We start from the raw sequence: 25,740 nt of genomic DNA on the forward strand, positions 1-25,740 counted from the left end.
ATTTTTAGGTTTTTCCTGTTTTGCAACTAACGTCTAGTTCCTTAGGCGGTTTAACACATATACTGATACTATGCTATATTCTACACAACATTGTCAATAAACTATAGGAAAACGTAGTACGCAGTTTTAGGATCTTTTTCAGTTCTTACTACTACTTCTTTCCTCCTTATTTCTTTGAACTGCACGCTAGCCTCTAAACTACATTTGATAAACTAAAAATCGTACTTTCTTTTTCTGTGTAGTAAAAGAAAAAGGCAGCGCGTTTTAGTTATTTTAACCGATAAGTAGTTATACCAGTTCTAGATTCAAAATGTCAAAGCTCGGATTTTAAATTTCATGCCAAATAATGAACTTGCAAATTAAGTTTTAAATCTGGTACTGAATAACGAACTGTTTTTTAATATGGTTCTACATAACATATAATTAACTACGGGTGTTATTTTACCATGCTTTAAGGGTTGAAAAAGTTGTTTTAGTTTGCGATTTAAGCCTGCAACCAAACGCTTTGTTTATTCAAGCCGAAAAAATCAAACTGTTTACTAATTTAAATTATTTAATATACATGAGTTCGAACACTGTTATACAACAAAATAGAAATAAACAAAAACTCAGTAACACATTTTTTTTAGTTGTCAGTCATGTACACACTATTTTTACACGCACTATGTAAATAAAATCACAAATTTTAAAAATGGACGCGCTTATACAGTTAGCTTAATAGATTACATATATAAATTTTACATCTTTATGCTTAGCTTTTTATATACCGACTTGCAGACAGGCTTGTGTATTTTTCAGTCCGCAACTAATTAAAGGCTAAATAATTCACACTATTTTACGTGTCATAATTTTATTAGTATACAAAAAGAACCTGTCACAAAAATGCAGCAAATTAGATAGGCAGCAAAGGGACAGTGAAGCGAAAAAATAAACATCATATTTTCACGGTTGTTAACAATATTTATAGAAAGTTAGAAAGTAAATATTTCTGTAAATCCAAAAAAAAATAACATTTCTTAAAAAAATTAAAAAAAAAAACATTTCCAAGAAAAAATCACAATACAATTCTACAGACGGTTTTAGAACACAGCTGTAAGCGACTATTTAAAATACGAAAAAAAATTGGCCAAAAAAAAACAAATATACAAATTTATATTGCCCTTTAGAATAACAAAATAACATTTGGCCCTAAACACTTCCAATATACTATCGTACCAGTCTTGTAATTGGAAAAAAGTTGCATAACAGTTTACAGAGTAGTGCATTAAAAATACCAAATTGCCGTTATAGATAAATTCTTTAAGTATTGGACATTATATAAAAACAGTGCAAATGTATGTGTACTCTAAATTTGTATCGTTTAAACAGGGTAGACATTACATAAAAACTTTAACAGTCTGTTTATGAAATATTTACAATTATTTTTTTCTTATACAAAAAAGTAATTTTTTTTTTAGTTTAGGTAACTTGTTTAAAACAAAATTACAATAAATCATAAAAAAGATGGCGGTTTTATATTTAAATTAGATTTTAAATTTATTAAATATTGCGTGTCGTAAAACCGTCAAAAAATATTTGCGTTTCATTAAAAAAGAAATTCCCAAATCGGATAAAGCAATGTGATTTAAATTACGGCAAATATTAACGCCAGTTTTAATTATATATAACGCCGTATACAATTATTATTTAATAACATGTGGTCAAAAAATCAAAAGGAAATAATAATAATCAAATATCCAATATATCACTTAAAAATTTCCGCTGTGAAAACAGAAACGACAAAAAATCAATTTTTTTTTAAATTTCGATTGGTGAATAAAGCTGTCGCAAAAGCGTGCGTCAAATTTTCGTTGATTAGCGTAAATTAATGTGACGTTAGCGCACTAATGACCCTCGGGAAAGGATTTAAAGAGAAAATCGTATTAAAAAGCGAACTAGGAATGTAAACAATAGAAATTGGAATTTAAAAAATAAAAATAAAATGCGTTTTTAACAGTTGTATATCAAAAGCACCGTAAAATAATTGGTAGCGTAATTATTTGTTCATTTTAAAATTCAAGGCGACGGGGCGGGAATTATGACATCACAATGCGAGACATGATAGAAAGATTTGATATTAAATATAACTGTGAATATTTTTACAAAAAAATGTTGAAAAAATAATACAACAACGATAAAAAATATACAATGTCCATTAAATCTTAAAATTAACCGATACCTTATAAAATTTAAGAACCAATAAAATACTTTAATATACCGAAATAATAATTTAGTTGGCGAATACCCTTTTTTAAAATGTTAAAAAACGACAACTTTAAAATATCAAAGGAATGGAACATACGATTGGCTTGTTCTTAAAAAAAGGAGTAAAAAATTAAAAAAAATACTTGGAAACTAGGCATAACAGAATTACAACTTTAAAAAAGTTAGCACAAAATTAAAAACTTTAAATTATTTCTTCTAAATGACATGGTCGTTGTGCTTATGATACACAGCCAATAATACAATTCAAAATTGCTTAAACTAGCCGCAATACATATAAATAACTATTTTTTACTATCACCTTTTTAAAAAACTATTTTTAATTACATAAAAATACTACATTATGAAATCATTTTTCCTACTAATACTTTTAAAGCGAGATTTTTACCTAAACTAGGTGTAATTTTAACTCTAGCCCAGCTATAGATTGACAAAATAATATTAAAATACTGATATATGCAAGAATATGGCTGAATAATTTTAAAACAAAGTGGCTAAAATGTAAGAGATTTAAAAAAATTTAAGATGTAGTAAGGCCCTCAGTTTTTACATGATATGATTTCAAATTTGAAAAAATAGTAAAAGTTAATATTTTTTTGGCATTTACCTAATATCAACTTAGTTTGTCAGATGTAGAAATAAAAAAGTTGTAAAAACCCTTTTTCTTTACTTTTTTCTTTGTTAAGGCCTTCGAATAAGTCTTAACATTGTTTTATTTTCATCCTCCAACATTTTGTTGTCTTCTTTCAGTTGGTGATTTTCTTCTTCCAAGCATCTTAACTCCTGCAAAAATTTAAAAATTTTTTTGGCAAAATTGCAATATTTTTTTTTCTATATCCTCTTAAGGCGATAGGTTTTATATTTTTTATTGGGAAAGGGTGTGCTGTTATGACGTGTTTTGAGCTATCCGTAAACGCCGGGCTCAAGGGCGAATAGTGTGACGTTGGTGCGGCTCGAACCCGAAACCTTTCGGCTCGTATTCCGACGCAATGACTGGTTCGCCACATTACCGGACAAAATTGCAATATTTTTAGTTATTAGAAAAGTGTTGCTCCCGAGCGCCATCTAGCGGAACTGTTTTTTCTTTCCATGGCGATATTTTTTGTTGCACGCTACACGTAAATTTAAAAATAAATCGAGAAATTATCTAAAATCTTTTGGTTCAAATAATATTTGCTCTGTAGTACCAAACTGAACCTACTTGACCTATTTTAGGCAGGTCTTAAAAAAGATAATAACCAAATTCACCTTAAGGCAATAGAAATATATCATATTTAATTATCTCAATCGTTTTAATAGACTTACAAAATGAACAGTTAGTTATTTAAAATATGATTTAAAAATTATGAGATAAAATGTAATAAAAATCACAAATAGGCAATAAATCATTTAAAAAATTATATAATATTATAAGTTTTATGTAATAAAATAAATAAAAAAAGTTATTGTTCATAAAAATACAACAATAAAAACAAAAATATACTGAAATAAAAACAAAGATAAAAAAACAAAAAAAATTTTTTTACTCACATCATTCATAACTCGAAATTCTTTTCTAAGCTTAGAAATTGTGAGTTCAGCTTGCTCGAGTTTCAAGCAAAGCTCCTCAGTTTCACTTAAGTTTTGCGGCTCCTAAAAATATTTGAGTAATATAAAAAAAAACAACTGCAAAAAAAATTGATATTTTCAAGTAGTAAATAATTTAGTAATTTTGAATATTTTAAATTTTTTTAAAACAAAAATATTTAAAAAATAAAACTTGAAACCTTTGTTGAAATGATAGGTTATACAATGTTTTGGCTTTACCCTAAAACACAGATACATTACAGAATGCTATGCTACAATGATTCACGGCTCGATTTGGCCTTGCAAAAGGTTAAGAGTTTAACAACACTTATCCTGTATAGCCTACCACTTAGCATGTTATTATAATTTTGTAGTTGTCAAAATATATTGGACTAAAAAAACTTAACAAAACTACTCAAAAAATCCAAAAATTTTTTAACAATTGCAAATAATATTTAAACTTTTTTAGCAATTAATAGCATTAAAAAAATTATTATATTGTGTATATATTTATTAATAAGTAAATACTAAATAATATGATGCAATTAAGTTTTGAATTACAAAATTTTTAATGTGAAATATATAAAATTACTTTAATACCTCTTTTTTCTTGTCTATTCTCTTCCCATGTCTTCGTGATGAACTCATATGAGCTGATGAAATGTGAACCCCATTTGTGTTGATGTCAGTTTGTTTGGGTACTATAGGTACGGGGGTTGCAGGAACCCTAACAAAAAAAAATGTTTTTTTTATTTTTTTTTTATTTTTTAAAATTTTGTTAAAGGCATTTCACATAAATTTAAACAACTTTCAAATTTTTGTTTAGCAAAAAATAACAATAAAAGTATGATTTATAATATTATTAAATTACTGAAATAATGTCAGGGTTAAAATTATTCATTATAAAAGGTCCTGAGTTTGATTCTCAAAGCTATTACAATGTATTCCCTCGACCAACCCTGGTTAACAGTAAGAAGTTTTGCCAGCCTTAAGGACAAAAGGCTATTCAAATATTAGGCAATTATAATTAATTATATATATCACAACCTGCAATGCTTAACTTAAGATTGGGTTTGGGTAATATATGTTACCCTAAGTTAATTCACTAACAACATCACAAATATCCTAAAAAAAATTAAAAGGTAAGAATGGTGGTTAAACATACTGTAACGCGTTTGAATTTTCATTTGAAGTTTCGGTTTCTTTTTGTTGTGTTGTTTCATCTTTTTCCTTAACATAAAAACACAATTTTCATTTTAAATCTAAAGGTTTAGTAATAAAGTTTAAAAACACAAAAAATGAATTTATAAAAAATATTTGACTAAACAAAATTTCATTTTCAAATTTAAAAAACAAACAATTATAAATCAATTTTGAACAAATATATGCTTCTAAGTTGTACACAAACAAAGTAAACACATTTTTGAAACAAGTTTTCTTGTGGTTTAATATAATATGGATAAAGCCTATACCACAAACAAAATATTATCTTAAGTACTAGATCAGTTTTTTTTTACAACTTAACATTTTTTTTTAAATATATATTTAATACAGAAAAAAAACTCAACATTTAACATGGTTAGTAAATGCTTAGGTTAAACAAATACATAAAAAACTACTATCATATTTAAAATAAATAGGCCTATTAGGTATTTTATGTCAGATAATTACAAATAATAATAGTAATCCAGTATGCAATATTTGTATCCTTAAACAAATACTAATATTAATGCAAACTAAAATAAATCCAGACCCAATATTTTACCTCTTTTGATTCCTTTTCCCCTTCCTCTGCATCTTTTAAAGAAATAACCCCAGTACTTCTTCGTTTTTGCCTTAACTGTCGTTTCTCCCTTTGCAACTTACCCCTTCGTGCTGAAGGCCCCGTTTTTTTGGGCGCAGGAGCAGAAGTGGGGCTGGGGTCGGGAGTGTCGTCGACAGAAATAACTGGGACTACAGGGGTGTGTGTCGTTGTGGTTGTTATTTTTGGATCTCCGTTTAAATGAGTATTGTTGCTTCGTGAAGGTTGAGATATTTTATCTATAGGTGCATAAAAATTTAAACAAAAAATGTTTTGAGAATTTGAAAAAGTGCAAATTAAGTAATTGTAGAAATAGAATAATTTTAGATTTGTTTTCTATTCAAATTTTTCTAACTATGTAATTATTTTTGGGTACAAATGTAAAATAAACAAGAAAAAATATATATTTTGTATTGGATTTACAAATTATTTTATAAATTACTAACAGTCAACTATATACACCTATATCAATTTTAAATTACTTCACAAATTAAAAAAAAAGCTCGAATTAACGAAAAATTGTCTATAATTTTTTTATTCTCGATTAACAAAGTTATTGTTATTTAAAAATAAATACACAGTGTACCTTTACTTATTCTTTGTTCAAAATTAGCAGATATTGATTGCACCAAAACAGATTTTCTACGAGGCACCGGACTTTTACTTTCTAATACGTGAGAACATGCAAATTATATTTTTTTAAATTATCATTGCTATTGCAAATTAAAGAAATCTATTTGTAAAGCCAAAAAACGAAAAAAGAACCAACTTTAAATATATATATACACAATATATATATACACCTTTTACATTAGCTATTAGTATAAAAATTTTAACAGTTAAGTTGGTTAAACTCTGCTTTAAGATTGATATTTTTTTTTTTAAATATTAAAATAAATACACCAGAAATTAAAAGAAGTCACTTTTTTAAATAAAACTTTGCTATTTTTAAAATGTTATCATTAGCAATATATATATAAACACAAAAGTATAAATATATAAAGAGGAAAACCAAACATAAACACATACATACTTATATATATGCAGTTTTAAAATATAAAAACACAAAAACATGCAAGTGTTTGAAATACATACCAGAAGGTAATCTTTGTTTAGTTGAATAATCGCTTAAATGATTATTGTTGTTGTTGACATTGTTATTGTGTTCCGTGTCTAAACAAAAAACTTGATTTTATAAAAACAATGCAGTTATTTTAGCCCAGTTTTTTAACCTTATGAAGTTCTGTCATGGTCTGTTTGCTTATTAAAGTAATTACCAATGTGTGATAGAAATTTAGTAATTTAGTGTGTTAACAAAAGATTAATTTTAAAAATTCATTTTAAAATTTAAAATATTATCTTATTTTTAATTTTTTAACATTTTTTAAATTTTTATGATCATTAAACACATAATCTTAACTACAATATTGTTAAAATATGTTTTAATATGTGCCCTGCTGCTTTAGTAAAAAGTTATATAATATTTATACACTATTTTATTTAAAACTTTTAAATAATAACCTTGGTTTAAATCTTTTGTTCTGGAACCTCGTGTACGTCTTGGCGTTCTATTCCATTCTTCATCATTATTGTGTTGAATATTTCGGCTATAATACGACATTATACAAAACTGTCAAAAATTTCCAAATACTTCCACCAAACGCCAACGATTTTTTTGTAAAAACCTATCTCCTATATTTTAGAACACATGAACTAAACGTAGCGATATTTCTGTGCAAAAATAAACAGAATGGCTCAATTAGGCTACGTCAGACCGTAATAGCCTTACAATTTATCACTTCATTAAAAGATTAACGATCTGACAGGTAGGCGTTTACAGCATCGGTTTCGATTTCCACTTTGTTCATAACTCGACAAAGAATAAATAAACATAACAAGGCAAGAGTTAATGGACCGAAAAATCGGTTTATCCTCAATAATTTAAGCAAAAAGTTTAGAAAAATAGCTTTACAAACTTAAAAAATCAAAAATTATTTGCATGAAATCAAAACAACAATAATTTTGTATTTGTACGGGTGCATTTAACAATTTAATTTATGAAATATTGTAGTTGTGAAGATATATTTAAACAAAATAAAAATAAATTTCACAAAATATTTTAAGTTAAACAAAATAATTCGATAATAAATTAGTTTATCTTTTTCGATTTCCAAAGACTTAAACAAATATTCAGTAGAATAACTTTATTGTAATTCAGTAGATAAACGGCATAACCATAGAATTAACAATTAAAATATTGTTTGGGTAATATATGAATAAAAATACATAAGTGCAATTTACATGCAACTATTAACACTGTTATGAACTTAAAATGTACCAACATGGTTTTAATAATTTTAAACAAAATTTTGTAAAATATTATTTTTTATACAAGTTTTGAATTTCAACTAAGGATTTTCCATTCGTTTCGGGTAAGAGAAGCCATATCACAGGAGCAGCAATAATGTTAATTCCTGATAAAGCCCACAAAACTCCATATATACTTACTAAATCCTATACATAAAAAACATATTTAATTTTAGTAGGTTGTATGAAAAATAAAAAAAATTTACATTTTTTTTCTAAATACTTACGCAAAAATATCGAAAAGTTTTTAGTATGAAAAATGCGGACAAACAATTTGCAGATATAGCTAAGCCTCCAGTAATTCCACGTGCATTTAAAGGAATCATTTCTCCGATGATAACGAACGGAATTGGTCCAAGGCCGACAGCGTAAAATATCATAAAAACTAGTGTGCTTACCAGCGCCACCCAACCAAAAACTAAAATAAAAAAACTATTTCAATATCCAATATATTAACCTAAACTTTGTTAAACCAAAATTACAAATAAAAATAAGTGTTCCAATTTTGTTTAAATTAACTTTTAGCGCATACCTGTTGTGTTATTACTTGATGATTGAAGAGCATCATTTACAATAGTTACGTTTATCGGAATGTTATTTGCATATTTCGAAGCTTGTAAAATTGACATTGCGTACATACATCCTCCTAATACACTTAAACAAATGGAACAACCGGTACACGAAGCCACAAAAAGCTTTTTTCGACCAACTTTGTCGATTAAAAAAGCAGCAATAAGTAAGCCGAGAACTTGAAATGAACCAACCATAATAGATGGTGTACTATCTGTATTTAATAATATTTATTTAAATTCATAATACTTCTACTTCCTTTTTTTTGGTATATATCTTTATCCTCGATGTGGAAAGGTCGAATGCGAGACCCAAACATAGAGTAACATCAGTTACTTCGACCCAGTCTCGAGATGCCTTTGGTAGTTTGGAATATTATATAAATTACAATTGCCTGGTAAATATTCTGCTGTTTAAGTGCTGGCTTAGCAGAAGTTTATACCGTTTATAGCGCCTTACTTAAGCTCCAGCATAACAGCAGTGGGGATTGAACCCACGACCTTATGATGGTGAAGCAAGTTTTTTTTTATTAACTTTTACCGTTTTTAAACTTTGCAACTTCAAAAATTGAATGAATGTAATAAATGATCGCACTGTTTCCAGAAAAATGTTGCAGAAAATTTAACCCGATTACTAGCAAAGTTGGTTTGTAAAACTCGGGTTGAATTAAATCTTTCAATTGAATTTTTTCCTAAATATTAAGTTGTTTAATGATTTATCTTAATAAAAATTCATAAGCCGTTTATTAGTCCTACAAATAGTATTTAGCTCAATTTTAAGTATATTACTTTCTGGTTTTTAATAAAATAAACATTAATTTTTACCGAAGATTCGTTTAATGTTGACTCCATTTCGAAAAGCTCTCGCTGAATTCTAGATTTAGATTTTTTATATGATAACCTCGCCAGTGCATTTTCCGCTTGTTTTAATTTTCCCTTTTTAGCATACCAATATGGACTTTCGGGTATCAGAACGCACACAAGAAACGTTATACAGGCTGAAATCATATAACAATTTAACTAAATGTAATTAACAAAAACTAGCAGCCCACCTTAATTTTTCATAAATGAATGTAATTCTTAACTTTTTAATATTTTAAATATTTTGGTGTATTTACGAGACTTTTATGTTAATGCAAAAAATGTCAACTTACCTTGGCACAGTCCAATTTGAGCTAGACTAACCCATTTCAACGAGTTTCCACATAGAAACCCGAAAAGGATTCCAAACGCCATCACGAGGTTGAAAAAACTACCCAAAAATCCTCTTATTTTAGTAGGACATATTTCACCTACGTAAACCTAATTGCAAAAATGAAAGTTTCTTAAAAAAATAATAATATAGTTTTAGAGTAAATTTTTGTGAAAATGTGAAAGTGTTTTACCATTATAGTAGGTCTAAAGACAAGTGTAATATGTATGTAACCCAATAGAGTATTAGAAGTTTGGAAATATTTAATTTAAAACTAAAATTGTACTGTTTTAGACTTAGAATACATATTATAATTGACCTATGTAAAGATATTAAACATCAAGATCTTAATACACAAGATAAAATACTTGAAAATCAAAAATACCGGTATAACAGCACCGCACATGCCGTATGCAAATCCGCTTACGCCTCGACCAACTAAAAGTAATGTAACAGATTCAGCGAGTTGTATAAAAATCCAGCCAATAGCAAACATGACTGATGTCAACAAAATTGTTTTGTGACGTCCCAGAACGTCCATTATAGAACCGCATACTAAACTTCCTACTATTGCTGGTAGATACAGGATGCTCTAAACGAAAATTAAGTACCAACAACATTAATCTTATACATTTTTAAATACTAAATTTCACTTTTATGAGGCAACGTAACGTTGTTTATTTAATACAGGACTTAAAAAAAATTTAAACTAAGAAAAAGATTGGTAAAAATATGTAAAGAAACAAAATTGTAATCAGCAAGTAACTGTTTAAAAGTCTTACCCCAAACCACGTGGCTTCGTTCGATGACAACCTTAATGAATCGTTGCTTGCATTTTCTAGGTCACGAATCGCTGGCGATGTGAAGCCAATAACATAGCCAAGGTTAAACGTTAGCAGATTGGCAACAAAGACAATGACAGTAACTTTAATATAGGATCTAAATCTAAACAAGAATTTATAATTAGTATTTCAAACAAGACATTTTTTAAGGCCATTTTTATTTAGATTTCAAATTATGTTCTCATTTTTGCCGGCGTTCAAATGGAACTTTAAAAGAAAAAACTAGTTTTTAAAATTACCTAATGTTTTGATTTTCATGTTTTTTGTTATTGTTGTTGTCTACAAATGATACCACATCATCGTTATCTTTAGTCATTTTCTAAATTAACAAGTCGGTTAAATAAAAGGAAATACAATATTGCTACAAAAAAATAACAGTATTAAAAACAGCTGTTCTTTATTTTTACAGTATTATATGTGACATAACAAAAAACAATTTTCTTACTAAATCTAAAACTGTTTATCACACCAATGTTGTGATATATTGACCTCTTTCTTAATATAGTTTCCTTTATATAATGACTGACAGTTTTATTAATATTGTTTATTTTTAAGTAGATTTCACAGAACTGTATTATGCGCCTGCAAAGTGACTGGCTAATGTCTACAAAATTCAGCAATGGCTGTATCACTTACACATTTAGGGAGAGTACAAGTTATTTATAATTGATAGAATTGCTGTGCTGAATATTATCACAACTGTTTACACATAACAACGAAACAAAAAGATATGTATCTGTCTAAACACCATAAACCACACGACTAGTTCATAGTTCTACCAATCAATCTTTTAAACCAAAGCTATTTTGATTTTTTGGCGTACAAAAATCTTACACTTGGCATTACTCAACAGCAGTTATAATTTTGAAGTGGCGTCTGGCGCAAACCAAACTTGTTTTAAAGACACGCCAGAGAAAATTCGAAGTCAGACCAAACTTTTTTTAAAGACACGCCAGAGAAAATAATAGTCAGACCAAACTTTTTTTTAAGACGCGCCAGAGTAAATTCGTAGTCAGACCAAACTTGTTTTAAAGACGCGCCAGAGTAAATTCGTGGTCAGACCAAATTCTGGATATGATAAACGTTACCTAATTTTAATAAATATCGTACCACAGTGTTGTAAATTAAATACCCTTTAAAAATCATTGCTTTAAGTTAATTTATATATTATTTAGATTAATTAAAATATTGATTAAAAAATGTCTTTTACTATTCATAGCTTTAGTTTTGCCAGTTGCTACACGTCTTACGTTGCCTTTGTTTTGTTTAACTTTTTTTAAAGAGAATAGTTTGTTTTAATCGGCAAAATCCTATAATTTTTGGGTAATTTTAATGTTCTAAAATTGCTATAAAAATTATGATTTGTTTTTAGCGTGTTTTTGCAAAGTTCTTTTAATTAATTTGTATTAACTTACGATATAAATACAGTAAAAAATAGTAACTGCATTTAAACTAATTGCTTTTTTGTATTAAAGTTTTGTATAGTTGTCAAATAGGTTATATTTTAAAAAACATTTTTTTGAAGTAATTATAAATTAAAAGATTTAGGATTGAAACCTATCTAGTTCATGTTAAAAAAAACAACAAAAAAAGTTACGGTGTAATTAATAACAACTTTAGGCTTTTTTATTGTAAAATAAATATTTAAAGCATTTATTTAAACAAAAAAATATTCCATAATAGGCAGCATTTGATTTTATTTAACTAAAATCCCCAACATTATTAGTTTTTAATTAAAATAAAAAAGTTGCAAAATTTAACTTTAATTGCAACGATTTCAAGTTAGATTTTCATTACAGATTATGCTGTTCGTATTAAACAAACGCGTTGATACAAATAAACTTTGGTTTGACTATAAAATATTGGTGGCTTTACTATAAAATACTGGCGGCTTGACTATAAAATACTGGCGGCTTGACTATAAAATACTGGCGGCTTGACTATAAAATACTGGCGGCTTGACTATAAAATACTGGCGGCTTGACTATAAAATACTGGCGGCTTGATTATAAAATACTGGCGGCTTGACTATAAAATACTGGCGGCTTGACTACAAAATATTAACGGCTTGACTACAAAATAACTTTGGTTTGACTATAATGTATATGCAACTTGACTACAAATTAAATTTTGCTTAGCTTTGAACCACTTTACTAAAGTGCATAACTGTAACATGTACGCTACTTGTATGTTTTTATCGTCGTGATGAACTGAAGAACTTTAATTTGGCTATATCTATCCATTAAAATACATTAAAGTTTACAAATTGTTTTAAATAATCGATATGTTAAATCGTAATCAATTTTCTGTACAGCCGTATTTTTCTGTTAAACCTACCTTAAGCCTTGCCCTTACGCAACTACACAGCTTTTATTTTGTATAACTTGAAATGCAAATTAGCAAATATAGTTCGATGTTATTATAAACATACCATTTTTAGCATTGCGTTTTCGTTACATTTTGCAAAACAGGATGACATGTAATGCAAACGCAGTACATGTAGCAAATAAATAACAAAAATGTATCACATACTATGCGACAATATTGTTTATGATTAACGTTGTTTTGAGATAAACTGTTTTGTGTCTAATATATAATTATTTATTACCAGAAATATATCAATAAAAGCAAACCGATTTATAATTTTTTTGTGAAATGAATCTGGTGGTACATTGCTACGGCAAAATGGAGTTTTTACTTGTTTTACAAAAACGTCAAAAGCAAAAAAACGCCTTAATTGAAATCACAGATGTTCAGTGCTTCAAGGGCAAATTGTGTGCAATTCCCTGCCGATTATGCCAACATTTCAGCTACAAGCATCCTTAATTATTTCCTTAAAAGTTTATTTATAACAAATTCTTAAATGTAAGTATAGCATGTAGGGCGGAAATCAATTCAATTCAAAGTAAATCGAAAGGAAAAAGCTGCAGGTAGATATTTCATAAACGTATTTAAAGTTATATTGTACCTGTAAGTTTGGCAATTTTAATTTGAATAACAACATGAAGCATTTTGTAAACAGTAGCCTAAATAGTAAAATTTAAATAGCTATCTTTTGATTTAAAATTTGCACAGTTTATCTAAAATTTACTTATTTATAGTAAAGTTATATAAAAGGTTTATTTTAAAGGTATTTAGCTTACTATTAAGAATGAACGCTTTGTTACTTGTGACTTCAGTTGTGTTGATTCAAAATTGTCTATCACAAATACAGGTTGATAAAAAGCTCCCAGCAGGTACGTTTAAATACAAAAGCATCTTATTCGTACAAATAATTTATTGTACTTAATTATATATATTTTATATAAAATACTCTTGTTGATATTGTAGGGTACAGAAAAATTATCACAAAGAGCTCTCTGGCATTTCCCTTGCCTCTATCTCAAGGAAAAACTAGAAGAGAGGTTTGTGAAGCACCAAAAAAGGTATCAAAAAAAAAAAACAGAATTTAAATTTTTGTACATTAAAAATTAAATTTGTATATTTTTAGTTGATTTTACTAAGTTAATGAGCTTTACTTTTTTAAAAACTTGGTAACAATTTAATTCTAGGTAGCTTCGTCGGCTACAATTAAAACAAAATGGATTCAAGATAGGCTTGAAGTAGTCAGGCAATATCATTTAGCCCGAAGATCTTGCTGTTTAATATATACGTCAATGCGTGGACTTTATGCTTGCGTCAATGGCTATGTAAGATAAGTTGTTTAAATATTAAATTAGTACATTTTTATGGTCGTAAAATCAAGATTTAAAGTGGTCTTTACAAGCAGTTCTCATGCTGTAGCACTCTTGAGTAAGTCGCTATAAACGGTATTGACTCCTGCTGAGCCAGCACTTAATCAGATGCAAAATTTTTGGGCAATTATAATCTATAGTATCCCAAACTGCCAAAGGCAACTTGAGACTGGGTCGGGGTAACAGTTGTTATTTTTTGTTAAAGTCGCGTGTTGACCTTTTTTTCATCATCGAGGATGACGATTTATACAAAAAAAGGTATTTTAAAACATTTTGTTAAATATTAGAGAAAGGATACCCTGAATAAATTCTGTCTTAATGCACTGCACGGAGATTCAGCAACATCCCGTTCGCACCCTTGCTGTTACTCTTTATCCCAACAACGTTATACTTGCTTTGAAAGATATGCAAAGGACGTTATAACCGGCCCGACTTACGTTCGCATGAATTCAAAACAAATTAGAACTCCAGGCAAATCAAATGGAAGACAACTACTGGCAAAAATGTAAGTTATCTCTTTGTTGATTTTACATAATTAAAAAAATAATATATTAGTGGGTATTAATAATCAGGCAAAATTGCAACGTTAGTAATAATTTTTTAAATATTAACTAAAATCTGTGTTTAGTATGCAAAGTTCAAAAAATAAACTGACAAGTTAAAGTTGTTTAAATAACACATTAATTGATGTATTTATCATATATGCATATAGGAAAAACCGAATTCAAAATAAACCCATCGATAAAGCTTTCAGATTTCATAATCAGTTGTTGAAACTGAAAGAAGGTCAAGTAAAACAGTTGTGTAACGTTTATTCTGCGCAAAAAAATTCCAGCAAAGTAATCAAAAAACGAACTCAATTCTATAACATTTTTAATGATTCGGTAAGCAGACTATTTTAAATCAAATCTGATTATTTTAACAATTCCATTTCGAGATAGGTTTTTTAATCTTGATTTTTTCACATCTTAAAAGGCCTTTAATAATTCCCTATAAAGGTTGAAAGGAAACAATAAAGAATAATAAATGAATGTCAAATAAAACAGAAACTTTTCTCTTTTTAAATACTTTTTCCAATTTTTGTGAATAAGAAAAGTAAAAATAGGAGAATTATGACAAAAAAACTAATATTTTATTTGACTTGTTTTGTTTTTATATTAGGTAAACGGCCAGTGGCCAAAAGCAATGAACCTAATTGTATGGAAAGATGTGCTTGCAAAACTAAAACTATGTTGCAAACAACCTGACAACACTATCAGACTTATTTGCTTGCAAACAAAGGTATATAGTATTATATATAAAGAGTATACCAATGGTGTTAAATTGAATATTATTGGGTAGAAAAATTAATTTAAAAATCGAAAAAAAACAGCTCTTTAATTTTGTATTTAGATTGATGGATACTGATAATCGAATTCCAAAATTTGTACATTACTATTCTTGTTAATTTTATTTTCTGCATTCATTTTATTAAGTTTTGTTGTATATTTTAATTCACAAAATTCAAAATTAAAAGGTCGCTTTAAATTAATTAATTTAAAAGGTGTATTATGTACTTAGCATTCGATTTTGATATTGTTTTTTGTGTGTCAAATGCATCGTTATTCCCTTTGCGTTTTCAACTTCGAAGCAGTCAATAAACATCAGTTTTAAAATTGATTTTTGTATTTACCAAAGGCCGTGTGATATTATTAAATCGAAATATTTCTCATGGATAGTACTTGGGAATATTATGCTAATTTTAAATGCGACTTCCCAAAATGAATGTTTTTAGAAGAAAATAAATTAATTTTAGCTTAATACAATGTAAAGAATTTAAAATGATTTTAAAAAATACTAGATTTACGTTAGTTTAGTACATAGTCAGAGTATTAGAAAATTAAATTAGTGTAGTGTTAAACTAAATTCTATAAACATTTTTTTTATAGTTTAAAAATGTGTTTAAAAATAAAATTACAAAATGTGGAATCTAATTTTATATTTCCATTTCTTTGTCTTCGGATTAGTTTTAAATTTAGTTGCAGTTATAACCATGGGAAAGAACAGAAATCTAAGAACTTTATTTAATTTTTACCAAATGGTAAGTTGACATTTAAAAAGAATGTTTTACACGTTTACCTATATTCTGTTTTATCTATACTAAAATTGATTATTATTAAAGATTTAATGGTTTATCGTGCAATATCAGTTTTAAATTTAGTCACTTATGTAAATATAATAAGTTTATTTTAACCATTAGAAAACTGTTTAAACTTTTCTGTCATATAATATAGTTTTCAATTTTTAAGTTTAATATTTTGTTGCTTTAAGGATATTGAAAGAAAGCAAAACTTTATTTTTGCTTAACACTTTGAGCGCTTGCTAAACTAAGTTTCATTTGTTGCTACAAATGTATATAGTTTTTAAAAACAGTTAACAAGGACAGTTGTTTATTAAATTAAAAAGATACAGTAATTGTTTTTACTTTTATGATGTTATTACGTAAACATATGAAACTAATAATATAAGCTATTTATAAATTATATGCAGTGTATATTTAAGTTGTAATTTTAATTTTATTTCAAGAATATTTCCATTGCTTTGCTGATTGCACTTCTAAGCTGTGGTTGGATTTATCCTTTAAACCTGTTTTATGGCAAAACAAGCCTAAGAACTGATAACATACGGAGTTCAGTAGAAAAATGTCTAGTAACTGTTTGTTCCCTTAATATTTCTGCACAGGCCATTGAAAGGTGAGATAATAATATAAGAATTTACTTAGTAAATGTTTTATTTCAGTAGCTCAACTTGCTCGTTTTCAATTTGGAAAATACAAACATAAAATATTTAAAACATGTTATTGTTCAGATATTTTGGTTTGTGTAGTCCTTTGGAGTCACGAATAACAAAGAAAAAGAGTAGGACCTTGGGTATTATCATAATAATATGGTTTATTGCAATTCTAGCAACAGCGCCTTTGTTTAAATGTTCTTCTTTAATGGTTTTGAAGTCAACAAATTTTTGGAGGTAACAAAATATTTTTTATAATTAACTAAAAAAAAGTTTAAAGAATAGACAAAGTTGCAATAATTGAAAATCTGTTTTATTGAACTTTTAATTAACCTATTGTGATATTTTAAACAATATTTTTATTGATAACGATCGATTTATTCTTGTAGTTTAAAAGACAGCGTTTCTCCATCGCGTTTAACCAATCCCTTGGCATATTTTAACGTAAACACAACTGAAAGCAGCTTCACAATAAGGAGAAACAACATTGGTAAACAAAACATACTTTCTTGAGAAACAAACTTTTCTTAAGAAAACTGTTGAAAGCATTTTTAACTTGCATGCATCTGCACATTGTTTAACTCATTTTGTATTTTTAGAAATAAATTCAAGGATTTTCTCTTTATGTAAACTGTACATGAATGTTTATCCCTGCGTTGATATGGTGATCTTGTTCTGTGCTCCTCTTTTGCTGAACATTTTATTATTCTTCGGGATAATAAGACAACTTCGCAACAACGTTTCTTATCCAAAACAGCAACAGAAGCAAAGAAGACAAGGCGTTTCTTGCCGCGAATTTGATATTAAAGACACAAACACAAATAAAGGAAAATTTTCTGTTGCTGGGAGTAGTGGTTGTGACAGTGACGTGACTCTACCATTGAGAAGAAAACGCCGACGAGTTGGTGTAGTTGAACTTAGTAATTCTGAACGTATGACTCTAAAATCTGAAATACCAATAATATCAATTACCAATGAATCTAATAAAAACGTTCAAAACTCACTTGAAACTTTAGATAGCGTTGCTGTGGCTAGCAAAGCAGTCTCTAACAAAACCAACAGAAAACATTTTCCTAGTATCAAACCATCACGCGGAAGGAACTCTTTAAAAAGAAGCGTTGGATCGGTCCGAGTGGACGAAAATCCTAAAGTTAAGCTCGAAAAAAAACGCAGACGAATCACAACTGAATTGGCTGACTTACAAAAATTAAATAGCACAAAAGGCGAGCAACTTGGTAACTTGCCGCGGTCTACCTCAATCCAAGGTAGTGCGGCAAACCTAAGTCGCTACGTCAGCAATCATTTCTATGCTGTGGTTTTCCCCAATACTGACTATGAGATAAGAAATCAATCTTCAAACTCAATAAAACAGAAATCTGTTCTACCCAACCACCATAGGCGAACTTTTAATATAAAAGATTTTAAGGAATCGACTAGGAACAATCTTGATGTTTCTATGGACGAAATAAAGGAAAGTCAAAACGGTCTTTCTCATTATTCTGCAACATCCTCTAAGTATTCTCTCACAATAAAAGTTACACCGACATGGCTGTGGAGGAGTCGAATGAAATCGGTCAAAACTTTAGGTAAGATCTATTTGCGTAACTTAAAATCTTTCTTCCTATAGATTTTAAATTGTATATTTTTATAGCTATTTCAATCATTGTGTTTATAATTAATTGGCTTCCATATCACGTGATACGTTTATCCAACATACAACAGCACAACATGGGAGCATTTTCCTCTATAACAAGGTAAAATTATTTTTACTTTTTTATTCTCCAAACTATTAGGATCAAGCAATATAAATACTTAAACAATTTGCATTAACGATCACCCTTTTAATTTTTTTAGCACGTTTTCCGAGCTTCAAAACAATGTAATGGGTGCGAGCATTTGTGTAATTTCAATTTTTCAGCCCACAGTTCAATGTCTGGCTTCGCAACGTTTTCGAAGAGTATTTTTTCAATATATTGGGATTTTATTTTGCTGTTCCTCCGGTTTAAAGAAAAATCGTTGATGAGTAACGCAAATTATATCGCGAATTTATTTTATTATAAGGCACTTACCTGTTTTTAGATCATTCAAATTGAAATCACCCAAGAATTTTATTCAAATATATTTATTACAAATAAAAAATATTATCACAAACCTTATGTTGCTTTAAATGTTCTAAAAATCCTTATACAATTGGGTCAGTGCAAGAAAATACAACACCATATTTTAAAATCAACGTTTGTGGTTTTCTTTTACATTTTAGTACACCGATAGAAGTGTGTAAACGTTTAGAAGTCTAATTAAAAAGCTACGATTAATTGAACTTTAAGTTTACGTAGGTTTTTTAAACAAGGAAAAGGTTATTATAAACAACGCACATACATAATAAGTTTAATTGATTTATACGCCCAATCTACATGACGACAAATTCTTCTTAATTTTGTTAATTAATCTCTGTAATAACAGGCTTGATATCAACTTGGTGTAATTATAAACGTAAAAACCTTAATATCTGTAACCTCATTAATATATTTATCGACGTAATCTCAAGCTTGCTGTGTACACAATTATCTTCGAATATGCTAATTTCAAATAAACCAGCGCACACGACTTTCTTGTCTAATTAGTTTCAAACTCTGTTTAATACGGTATAAACTTTAATATTGACGTATACCGACGCATAATTTCACTTTAATTTAGCAGGTAGTAATTAAAAGATTTTGCTAGTTTTTAGTATAAATAGCCAATGTAGAACAAGGAAAAATCATCTTCCTTTTTGGACTGAGTTAAACATACAACGAGTTCTTAACTGTTGGTAAAGTATAACATTGAAGTTGGACGAATTGTATTTGACAAGATGAAGCTTGCTTGGGCCCTTTTAGCATGTATGGTTGTATGTGCAACTGCAAGTGACTATGGTAGTGAAGACGAAAGCGGCGTGGCGGACAGAACATCGTACAGCTATTATATCAATGGTAACTAAAATATATAACTATTTACACTCCTAATAAAACTGTTGTTATAACTTGTACGCTGGATTGATAAAACTTGTTCTGTTTTTTAAATACAAAAAATTGTTCTATTTAGGATGCCTACTGATTTACGTACGAAATGGACACTTCAAAACATCTGAAGGACGAAAAGTGTATTACGTATCATTAGGAACCTCTGTCAAATTTCACTGCAATTCTGGGTATACCTTGGATGCTCCTTACCACGGGGAATGCATAAAATCAAGTTATTCTTATTACAGAGGAGTAATGAAATACAACCGAAAAGCGAGACCAGTATGTGTCCCTGGTGAGTTAAATACGTACCAAAAATTAAAACCATTTTAAATTATCATTCTTTAATAATTTGTAACATAAATTTTCTATACGACTACTACATGTTTAAGGTTTTTTAAGCTAGAACAATATTGTTTTAGACACTACTGTCGAGTCCTGTAAAAAGCCTTCCAACTTGCCATGGACAATCTACACCAGACCATACAGGAAAACCACTTTTTATGTCGGTGACTCAATCACTTATTATTGCCGATCTGGTTACGAACTCCAAGGAACTGCCAGCGTAAGTTGTCTTAAAGGAGGAATCTGGGCTGCTAAAACACCAATTTGTGTCCGTAAGTATAACAGTCTTTTTTTAAATTGTTGAACAAGCGTGTATAGAAATTAAGATAGCTTTTATTGCTTTAGTTTAATGGTAATTTTGCGACCTAAAATCATAACGCACTTTTAAGATCACATTCAAACTATTCGTATTTTGCAGTTTGCTTAAAGCCTTAAACCAAGCAAAACACTTTAAAAAAGTTTTAAACATTTATAAATCTCACTTTTTTCTATATGACAAATAAAAATAAATCTTATTTTTATAACCAGGTGAGCCCAAATGTAAGAAGCCAACCGGACTTCATGAAGCTATTTCCACTGCCCCAAAAGACAAAACAATTTTTAAAGTTGATGAGAAGATCTGGTACACTTGCAGAACTGGTTACACCTTAAAGGGGTATGCTGATATTAAATGCGTAGCTGCCAACAAATGGCAATTCGAACCACCAACTTGTGTTCGTAAGTATATACCTTTATGTTATGCTATACTAGCAAACCAGGATCCGTATTAATAGCTTTGATGATATGTGTTGTTTTTGACTTGTATAATATGTTGTTAATGCTGTCGTTATAGTAACAAACAAAGTAAAAGTCTTACCTTGGGCTGGCTGTTGGGATTTTTTATATTAACTTATCATCTGTCCACTTTGACTTAGTTGTTAAATCAATATTAATTGTGTTTTGCAGCAAACACTTGTGAAAAACCAACTGGACTTCATAAAGCTATTTTCACTGCTCCCAAAGACAAAACAACTTTCGCAGTTGATGAGAAAATCTGGTACAAATGTCAAACTGGTTACAAATTAAAAGGGTATGCTGACATTAAATGTGTTGGACCAAACAAATGGCAATTTGAACCACCAACTTGTGTTCGTAAGTAATAAAAACTAAAATATTAACTTCTAGTACAAACTTGTTTATTATCACAACATAAATATTTGAGCTTTTATTTAATTTACTTATTTCTTTTTAGTTAAATGAATTTTTGCAAAATCTTGGGTTTTAATTATTTGAAACGTTATCATGAGTATGCAACAGACAAGTTATTGTTAGCTTCTACTAATAACTTCTAAAGTATTGGTTGTCTAATAAACTGTAATTTTTTGGTAAGATTGTTTTTATTTTTTGTAGCAAACACTTGTGAAAAACCAACTGGACTTCATAAAGCTATTTTCACTGTTCCAAAAGACAAAACAACTTTCGCAGTTGATGAGAAAATCTGGTACAAATGTCAAACTGGCTACAAATTAAAGGGATATGCTGATATTAAATGTGTTGGACCTAACAAATGGCAATTTGAACCACCAACTTGTGTTCGTAAGTAATAAAGTTTAACTTCTAAATTTCATTTATTTTGGCACTAACTTGAGCGTGTATAGTAGCACAACTAAATGATACAGCTTATATTAATATAATTCAATCCTGTTTTATGAAATAAATATTATTGCCTTCTTAAATTTTGTTAGATAATTGTCAAAGTAATATGCAACACACGTGTTATTTCTAGCTTTTTCTATAATTTTCTATCATCCAACAGAATGCTTGTTGTCCAACAGTAATTAAAATTTTTCTAGTAAACTTATTATTTTTATAGCAAACTCTTGCCAAAAGCCAACTGGACTCCATGAAGCTATTTTCACTGCTCCTAAAGGCAAAACAATTTTCGCAGTTGATGAGAAAATCTGGTACAAATGCAAAACTGGTTACACCTTAAAAGGATATGCTGATATTAAATGCATTGCACCAAACAAGTGGAAATTCGACCCACCAACTTGTGTTCGTAAGTATTTTAAATTTTCTTTAATCAATATTCCTTAAATATTAGCATTGTTTACTAAACAAAACTATTAAAATGCCATAAAATTTTAAAAACATTAAAATGTGGTTTTATTTTGCAGCAAACACTTGTGAAAAACCAACTGGACTTCATGAAGCTATTTTCACTGTTCCAAAAGACAAAACAACTTTTGCAGTTGATGAGAAAATCTGGTACAAATGTCAAACTGGTTACAAATTAAAGGGATATGCTGATATTAAATGTGTTGGACCTAACAAATGGCAATTTGAACCACCAACTTGTGTTCGTAAGTAATAAAAGCTAAAATATTAACTTCTAGTACAAACTTGTTTATTATCACAATATAAATATTAGGGCTTTTATTTAATTTCCTTTTTCTTTTTTGTTAAATGTATTTTTGCAAAATCTTGGGTTTAAATTATTTAAAACGTTATTATGAGTATGCAACACACAAGTTATTCTTAGCTTCTACTAATAACTTTTAAAGTCTTGGTTGTCTAAAAAACAAAATGTCCTAGTAAGATTGTTTTATTTTTTATAGCAAACTCTTGTGAAAAACCAACTGGACTTCATGAAGCTATTTTCACTGCTCCTAAAGGCAAGACAATTTTCGCAGTTGATGAGAAAATCTGGTACAAATGCAAAACTGGTTACACCTTAAAAGGATATGCTGATATCAAATGCATTGCACCAAATAAGTGGAAATTCGACCCACCAACTTGTGTTCGTAAGTATTTAAAAAAAAATTTTAATTATATTTTTTAAATATTGGCATTGCATACTAAACAAAACTATCAAAATGCCTTAAAATTAAAAAAAAACACTAAAATTTTGTTTTATTTTGCAGCAAATACTTGTGAAAAACCAACTGGACTTCATGAAGCTATTTTCACTCTTCCAACAGACAAAACAACTTTCGCAATTGATGAGAAAATCTGGTACAAATGTCAAACTGGTTACAAATTAAAGGGGTATGCTGACATTAAATGTGTTGGACCTAACAAGTGGCAATTCGCCCCACCAACTTGTGTTCGTAAGTAATAAAGTTAAACTTCTAAATTTCATTTATTTTGGCGCTAACTTGAGCATATATATTAGCGCAACCAAATGATACAGCTTATATTAATAAAATTTATTCCTTTTTTAAAATTGAATATTATCGCTTTCTTAAATTTTGTTAAATAATTGTCAAAGTAATTTGCAATGAACTTGTTTTTTCTAGCTTTTTCTATAATTTTCTACCAGCCATCAGAGTGTTGGTTGTTCAACAGTAACTTAAAAATTTTCTAGTAAACTTATTATTTTTATAGCAAACTCTTGCCAAAAACCAACTGGACTTCATGAAGCTATTTTCACTGCTCCTAAAGGCAAGACCTTTTTTGCTGTCTATGAAAAGATCTGGTACAAATGCAAAACTGGTTACAAATTAAAAGGAAATGCTGATATTAAGTGTATTGCACCAAATAAGTGGGCATCTGAACCACCAACTTGTGTTCGTAAGTGGAAATTAAATAGCTTTACAACAGGAAAAATAAACAGCAAAACTAACTTGAAAATAAAAAAATTGTTATCCCACCTTAAAATCCTTTATCATTTTTTAACTATTTAAAAATATAGTTCAACATATTATTAATAGTGTTTAAAAATTTGACAAGTTTAATAACTATGGGTTGTTTTTCAAAATAAAATTAACAGTTTTTATTTGCAGCAAACTTTTGCCGAAAGCCAACTGGACTCCATGAAGCAATTTTTACAGCTCCAAAAGGCAAAGAAGTTTTTGAAATTTACGAAAAGATCTGGTACAAATGCAAAACTGGTTACATCTTAAAGGGATATACTGACATCAAATGCATTGGCCCAGACCAATGGAAGTTCGACCCACCAACTTGTGTTCGTAAGTAAAATTAAACGCTAATTATATAATCATAATAATTTTTGTCATATTTTGAAGTACTAAATAGGCGTCAACTTCAAAAAAACAATTAATAAAATATTACATCTTAAACTAAATATGTGATCACAGTAAAAAATTTTAATTTTTTAACAGCAAACTTTTGCACAAAGCCAACTGATCTCCACGAAGCCATTTTCACACTGCCCAAAGACAAAGAAACATTTGCCATTGGTGAGAAGATTTGGTACAAATGCCAAACTGGTTACACTTTGAAGGGATATGCTGATATTCCTTGTCTTAGCCCAAATCAATGGAAATTTGATCCACCAACTTGTGTCCGTAAGTAAATTTTCTATCTTTACAGACATAAATAAATATACACAAAAATGCATTTTAAAATACAAACTATGTGTTTTTAGCTGATGTTGTAAGAAGCTGTTCTACACCTGCTATACCAGAATACGGATTCATCAAGCCAGTACAAAGAGATTACTTTAAAGGTCAACAAGTCAATTTCTTCTGTAACCCTGGATTTGAAATTAGAGGCGAAGATCAACTTACATGTTTGGAGAACGGAAAATGGTCTGACGTTGAACCAAAATGTGTAGAAAGTCAGCCAAGTAAGTGGTCAGATGCCTACTGTTAAGAATCAGCCAAGCAGATTATAAAAAAATATTGTTATAAATCTTTTCCAGAGTTGATAAACTTGTTTTTTTTTCTTAGAAAAATGTAAGCCACCAGTAATTAACCGCGGAGTTTCGCATCGTCCTCACCAAGAATCTTACGACCCCGAAATCGTGGTTTGGTTCGGATGTGAATTGGGTTACATTATCAAGGGAAGCAAGGACCGAACTTGTCAAAATAACGGCACATGGACAGGCGAGGACTCGTATTGCGTACTACCAATCGTTAAAGCCAGAAGTAGTTCTGCTGCTTACGATGACTGCGATGACGTTTATGATTATAACTGTAAGTAACACTACTATTTATCGTTAAGTTTTTAGAATTTCATTGAGGTTATAATTTATAAATCTTTATTTATTTTTAGGCTAATAAGAACTTCAACGGTGAATTTAACTACCTTGGAACTACTAATCTAATTTATTTATTAAAAATTTTATTGTAAAACTTATATTACTTAATTTAAATTGACATACTAACATAATACTAATATTTCGTTTTACTGGTGAATAAATTTAATTGGAACATTGAATTAAAGTGTTTTTTGAAAGATTAAAATTTTTAAGTTAGATAGGTTTCTATTAAAAATAACCCTAAGCAAACAAGCCGATAAATTAATAATTCAATTAATATTTACAGTTATAGCATATTCTATAACAA

The 25,740-nt window shown here is 28.8% G+C and overlaps 4 protein-coding genes across 4 annotated transcripts; 2 read left to right on the top strand and 2 right to left on the bottom strand.

Annotated features, from left to right (window-relative positions):
• Window positions 1-844: 844 nt before the first annotated feature.
• Window positions 845-7,356, bottom strand: LOC145754335 (uncharacterized). The gene is made up of 8 exons (XM_082570573.1): window positions 7,151-7,356; window positions 6,725-6,802; window positions 6,216-6,296; window positions 5,594-5,868; window positions 4,994-5,058; window positions 4,429-4,555; window positions 3,793-3,894; window positions 845-3,045 (listed from the first exon to the last, which is right to left on the bottom strand). Exons 1-8 carry the CDS (start codon window positions 7,248-7,250, stop codon window positions 2,944-2,946), a joined length of 930 nt encoding a protein of 309 aa, XP_082426699.1. The 5' UTR covers window positions 7,251-7,356; the 3' UTR covers window positions 845-2,943.
• Window positions 7,357-8,008: 652 nt separating this feature from the next.
• LOC145764091 (facilitated trehalose transporter Tret1-like) lies at window positions 8,009-11,078 on the bottom strand. The gene is made up of 9 exons (XM_082575674.1): window positions 10,839-11,078; window positions 10,540-10,702; window positions 10,143-10,349; window positions 9,720-9,867; window positions 9,391-9,563; window positions 9,107-9,257; window positions 8,529-8,780; window positions 8,224-8,414; window positions 8,009-8,143 (listed from the first exon to the last, which is right to left on the bottom strand). The coding sequence occupies exons 1-9, from the start codon at window positions 10,913-10,915 to the stop codon at window positions 8,009-8,011; spliced, it is 1,497 nt and encodes a 498-aa protein (XP_082431800.1). The 5' UTR covers window positions 10,916-11,078.
• A 2,437-nt stretch (window positions 11,079-13,515) lies between these two features.
• On the top strand, window positions 13,516-15,992 carry LOC145763485 (uncharacterized). The gene is made up of 8 exons (XM_082574941.1): window positions 13,516-13,529; window positions 13,730-13,835; window positions 13,930-14,024; window positions 14,151-14,288; window positions 14,621-14,838; window positions 15,046-15,217; window positions 15,495-15,614; window positions 15,726-15,992. Exons 2-8 carry the CDS (start codon window positions 13,751-13,753, stop codon window positions 15,738-15,740), a joined length of 843 nt encoding a protein of 280 aa, XP_082431067.1. The 5' UTR covers window positions 13,516-13,529; window positions 13,730-13,750; the 3' UTR covers window positions 15,741-15,992.
• Window positions 15,993-19,886: 3,894 nt separating this feature from the next.
• LOC145761293 (sushi, von Willebrand factor type A, EGF and pentraxin domain-containing protein 1-like) lies at window positions 19,887-25,577 on the top strand. Its single transcript, XM_082574573.1, has 16 exons — window positions 19,887-20,074; window positions 20,187-20,399; window positions 20,527-20,721; window positions 20,978-21,166; window positions 21,395-21,580; window positions 21,839-22,024; window positions 22,302-22,487; window positions 22,606-22,791; window positions 23,047-23,232; window positions 23,353-23,538; window positions 23,816-24,001; window positions 24,214-24,399; window positions 24,553-24,738; window positions 24,819-25,019; window positions 25,123-25,368; window positions 25,448-25,577. The coding sequence occupies exons 1-16, from the start codon at window positions 19,957-19,959 to the stop codon at window positions 25,450-25,452; spliced, it is 2,841 nt and encodes a 946-aa protein (XP_082430699.1). The 5' UTR covers window positions 19,887-19,956; the 3' UTR covers window positions 25,453-25,577.
• Window positions 25,578-25,740: the final 163 nt, after the last annotated feature.

Source organism: Corella eumyota, chromosome 1 (genome assembly GCF_963082875.1).
Source record: "Corella eumyota chromosome 1, kaCorEumy4.1, whole genome shotgun sequence".
Classification (NCBI taxonomy): Eukaryota; Metazoa; Chordata; class Ascidiacea; order Phlebobranchia; family Corellidae; genus Corella; species Corella eumyota.